General features: G+C 39.3%; 1 protein-coding gene across 1 annotated transcript; it reads right to left on the reverse strand.

Annotated features, from left to right (window-relative positions):
• Positions 1-300: 300 nt before the first annotated feature.
• On the reverse strand, positions 301-4,137 carry LOC137745153 (F-box protein At2g26850-like). The gene is made up of 5 exons (XM_068485054.1): positions 3,271-4,137; positions 3,045-3,124; positions 2,658-2,830; positions 2,495-2,569; positions 301-1,307 (listed from the first exon to the last, which is right to left on the reverse strand). The coding sequence occupies exons 1-5, from the start codon at positions 3,952-3,954 to the stop codon at positions 1,120-1,122; spliced, it is 1,200 nt and encodes a 399-aa protein (XP_068341155.1). The 5' UTR covers positions 3,955-4,137; the 3' UTR covers positions 301-1,119.
• Positions 4,138-4,345: the final 208 nt, after the last annotated feature.

A 4,345-nucleotide genomic window follows, 5' to 3' on the forward strand; every position in this document is an offset into this window, starting at 1 on the left:
AATTAAAAGCCCAATGCACAATAAATATTTTTTTTAAACCTGCTCCTAAGGGAACCTAACCCAACCCCGTTACCCCCAACTTCAAAATATTCACGATTCTACCAATCCAATCTCAGTAACCTCCATTAATACAATCACCAATCGTCCTATTTTCACAAACACAAAATCCCATTTCACAAGACCTAAAAATTCAACTTCAGCTCCCATTTGAACTTCAAAACTAGAATTTCTCAAAGAAAAACAAATGCAAAAAATCCATTTGCCGAAGAAACTCCAAATATCCCAAACCAAACCTTCCTTCTTAATTTCTTACATCTAAATTATTGTGATATATATGTTTGAATGTTTGTGATTCCATAAACTAAACACAGTTTGTAGAATCACAAACGTTCAAGAATAACAAGAATATGAATTGTGCTTTTGCGTTTCAATTGAGATGTGCTCTCATTTTCTTTAAATTTCACATTTATAGGGCAACATTGGCCCTGGATCAGCCATTATTTGGCTTGTAAGTTTTCCCGATTTGCAAACTTTCTTTTCGCGGCCCCCTTAATCTTGTAATACGATGTCTGCAAACTAAGCTCATTTGGAATGTTCATGCATTTTTGAGTTGATTGTCTCTGATTCTTGCCTATTCGGAATTTCTGGATGTGATGATCTTCCATGCACTTCTCTCAAAAGACCGTGGACCAAAAATCTTTGGTGGACATGGACCTTGATTGCCTCCATCTTCTCTATCCTTACGTTTTCACTTGTGAGCTTTTTTCTACTCTTCGTTTGTGGACCACAGACCTTGATCTCTTTGGATTGGTAATGGACCTTGGATTGGATATTTTAATTTAAAGTCTTGGGCTTGGCTTGGTATCTCGGACCAATCATGCAATCCTACTGACTTCATTGAAAAAGCTTGGACCATCTTTGTTAAAATTACAGGTCGCGATCCCAACCATTTAGAATTCATTTGTGGCTCAAACTGGACCTTGTGCTTTGAGAATACTGATGTACGTATATATGCATCCGGATAATCCCGGATCGTATTAGGCACGGGTCAACAACAAAAAAGAGCGGGGGAAGGGGGGCTTGATATTTACAGTGTGGTTAGGATTGAGAGTGGAAGGTTTATCCCAGAACCTGGGTTGGCCATAAGCGCTTCCACCTTGCAATTTCCTCCTCGTTGTAAATCTTTCGAATTCCTGCATAGAAGCCGTCTGCTTCATTGCCTTCTTCGCGATGGTCCTTCCTGTTTATCGTCATTTCTCTCCATCGGGAACCAGGTGCGTACTGACTGAACTCTAGTTTTACGATATCTGTAATAAAAGAGTACTTGTTTGTCAGATACTTATATACAGTAGTGGTAGTCAAGAAAATAGTCCTAGCTAGAATCCTGCAAACAAACAACAATAAAGCATTATCCCACTAAGTGGGATCGGCTATATGAATCCTAGAATGCCACTGCACTCGGTTTTGAGCAAACGGCTTCCTTCAGATAGCCTAAGGGTCAATAGTGATTAGAAGAAACAACAGAATGCATGAAACAGATAGTTTACATATGTAACAAATATCAACCACTTGGTGCTGTGTTGATATGAGAAAAATGAATTCAGCAAGACTAGCACATAGGTTTCCCTTTTCCTTGTTAGTCAAGTAACAGTTCTTTCGTTTATAAAACAATGATTAAAATGCAAGGAATGGGAAAAGTGCTATCTGCTAAGAACATAGATAAGACGTCAGATTTGGTCATGACAAACAACCGTAGCTGGCACATATTCCTCAAATGTAAGAAACAGGGAAGGAAGTTTCTGAGTCAAGTCATCTTTATGTCTAGATTTTGAGTTTTCTGCCGTCTAAGTTCACTAATTCATAGGCATGAACATGCCATCGTACTTCCAGAAAAAGGGAAACAAAAATAGAACCAATAAGAAACTTATGTCAGTCACTAAGAAGGCATGCGGCACTGCATTATGAATGCAGCAGACCAATGCATCATATCGCAAGTCAATGGACAAGACTAACAAGTGATTCTGTATGGAAAAGCTATATGGTTCACATATTCGTTTGCCTTCGTTTGGAGTAAAAGGGAACCCTATTGAAGTGTCCAAGTTAAGGCAGGGCATGGATTCCCATGCTAAAAGTGCATGAATGCCAAACTATTCGGGGAAAGAGATATCATAAACTCCATAGATTTCTATATGGAGAGTTTAATATGGCATCTCATGCGTGATGTTTATCGATTGACATAGGAAGGAAGTCTGTATTTTGTAACCGAAAAAAAACAAAAGGGAACTGTTATTAGCACTCCAAAAATCTCATTCTACACTCCTCACAAGTGCATTTTTCTTTCTAATTATAGAAAGTTTGGAGTGCCAAATGAGATTTTTGGAGTGCTAATAACAATTCCCTAACAAAAAGAGGAGAAAGAAGTATGTTTCTCCAACTAATGAAAACAAAACAAAGAAAACTCAGCAGAATTGCAGAAACCGAAATGTTTTCTCACCATTGCAGTGACAACGGCAGCGATTCTCATTCCCATCGCAAAACTCTAAGTGACCAATGACACCATACCACCAACCTAAAGCACATAAGAATCCAAATTATTGCTAAATTCCAAAATTAAAGGATAATTGAGAGACATTTTAAGGCGGGATTTAGAAACACACCATAAGGAAATTCTTTGTTTCTTCTCCACTGGATCTCAATATGATCATCGGGTTTTAAGTCATGTAAACAATCGGAGACATGAAGTTTGTGAGGAGGAGTATCAACTGGAGCCGCTCTTAGTCTATCCCATGGTATATTTTCCTCTGTTGCCCTCCGCCCGTAAGGTGAATACCTGCAATGTAAATTTTGAATTCAAGGGAGAACCATTCAGAAATAAGCCTTTCCAGAATCGAACTTTAGTCCAATGGACGATTGGAACTTATACGAATAGAATTGCAAGTTAAAATTTTGAAATAGCATTTAGATTGAACACATGTTAATAACTCTAATCATTAATATATGTACTTCTCTAGTCAAAACACACATAAAGCAGACCGCTACACCACCTTGCTTGAAATGTGTTTGTCGTCGAATCATAGCGCACTTGTGCATCATAACAAGACAGCACAAACCCTACATTACCGTTCTGCAGGAAAAGACACACGCACACACACATATGTATAAGGTGTTCATGAATTGTCAAGCAAGAAAATAACAAACAAACAAAAAAAATTGTGCAACTACATATTAGCAGAGATAGATACTGCTGATAGTATCAAGTTTGGGCAATACCTCGCGGTTATAGACCTGAGCCGGGAACCAAAACTTGCCAGTTTCAAGAGAGAGATACAGAGACATGATCGAATCGACCGGTAAGCAACTCGTACTAGCCTTCACTTTACATACAGAAGTTAATTTTTGCCTAGTAATCCACGAGGAAGGCAAAATACTAGCCACAAGGGACTCTATTAGACCTTTTTTCTCGGTCCGAACAGAGTAATCTCTGATTCTGTTTCTTGAGGCCACATGCAACTGCCACTCTCTGTAAGCAGCAGGCCCTATAAGTCGACCCCATTTGTGGTTCATATGGTTCCCCCACAAGTGATCACTTGTGCAGCTCTCCCTCAAAGAAGCACAAACTGCTGCCATGGAGCACAACCCAGATGGGGGAAGCCTCTCAAGAATGCAGTCCAAGGCCAAGTAAGGCAAATCCAGGAGAGAGAGACTGGTTTCTCTCTCCTCTCTCTCCACTCTCTCCACCTCCACATTTGAGCCAAAAGTCACCATCTTTTTGAATTTGGAGGTGATGGGTTGGAGTGAAATCCTGCTTTTGTGGAGAAAACTTAAAAATCCACCCAAAAACTTGAGTGAGATTAATCTGAGGCTATCCTCCCATGTTTGCAATATTGGTTTGTGGTGAATGAAGGACTTAGAAAGGAGGATGAAAGAGGCACAAGAGATAAGGAGGCAAAGCATTGGATTGGATTGAATGGGATGGGAAGGGATGGAGTGAGCGAGTGAAACTTCAAAGTTTGAAGTGATTGATTGGAGTTTGGCATCAAAATATTGAAGTAATTCTTCCTAGCCTTGAATGGATGCAAATATATAATGTATGAGAGAGGTGAGGAGAGGAGAGGAGAAGAGAAGAGAAGGGCGTTGTTTTTTATTTTACTTGACAAAGAAAGATGAACCAATGACACTTGACATCTTGAGAACGTAGTTATTAGCTAGGTTGGCCAACGGAAGTGGGCCTCCTTTTCAAGACAAGTTAATTTACACTCCAACCGACCAGCCTTTATTGCATGTACTACAAATTAGGGAGCAGAAAACAAATGGCGGTTTTATGTAAACAACTTATTAATAGAAT

The sequence above is a fragment of the Pyrus communis genome, chromosome 9 (assembly GCF_963583255.1).
Source record: "Pyrus communis chromosome 9, drPyrComm1.1, whole genome shotgun sequence".
NCBI lineage: Eukaryota > Viridiplantae > Streptophyta > Magnoliopsida > Rosales > Rosaceae > Pyrus > Pyrus communis.

Coding starts and splice junctions, on each gene's coding strand:
- LOC137745153 (XM_068485054.1), bottom strand. CDS start 3,954: ATGCTTTGCCTCCTTATCTCTTGTGCCTCTTTCATCCTCCTTTCTAAG. Junction 2,831..3,044: donor ACAAACACATTTCAAGCAAG/GTGGTGTAGCGG, acceptor TTTACATTGCAG/GTATTCACCTTACGGGCGGA. Junction 1,308..2,494: donor CTGCCGTTGTCACTGCAATG/GTGAGAAAACAT, acceptor CTTTTATTACAG/ATATCGTAAAACTAGAGTTC.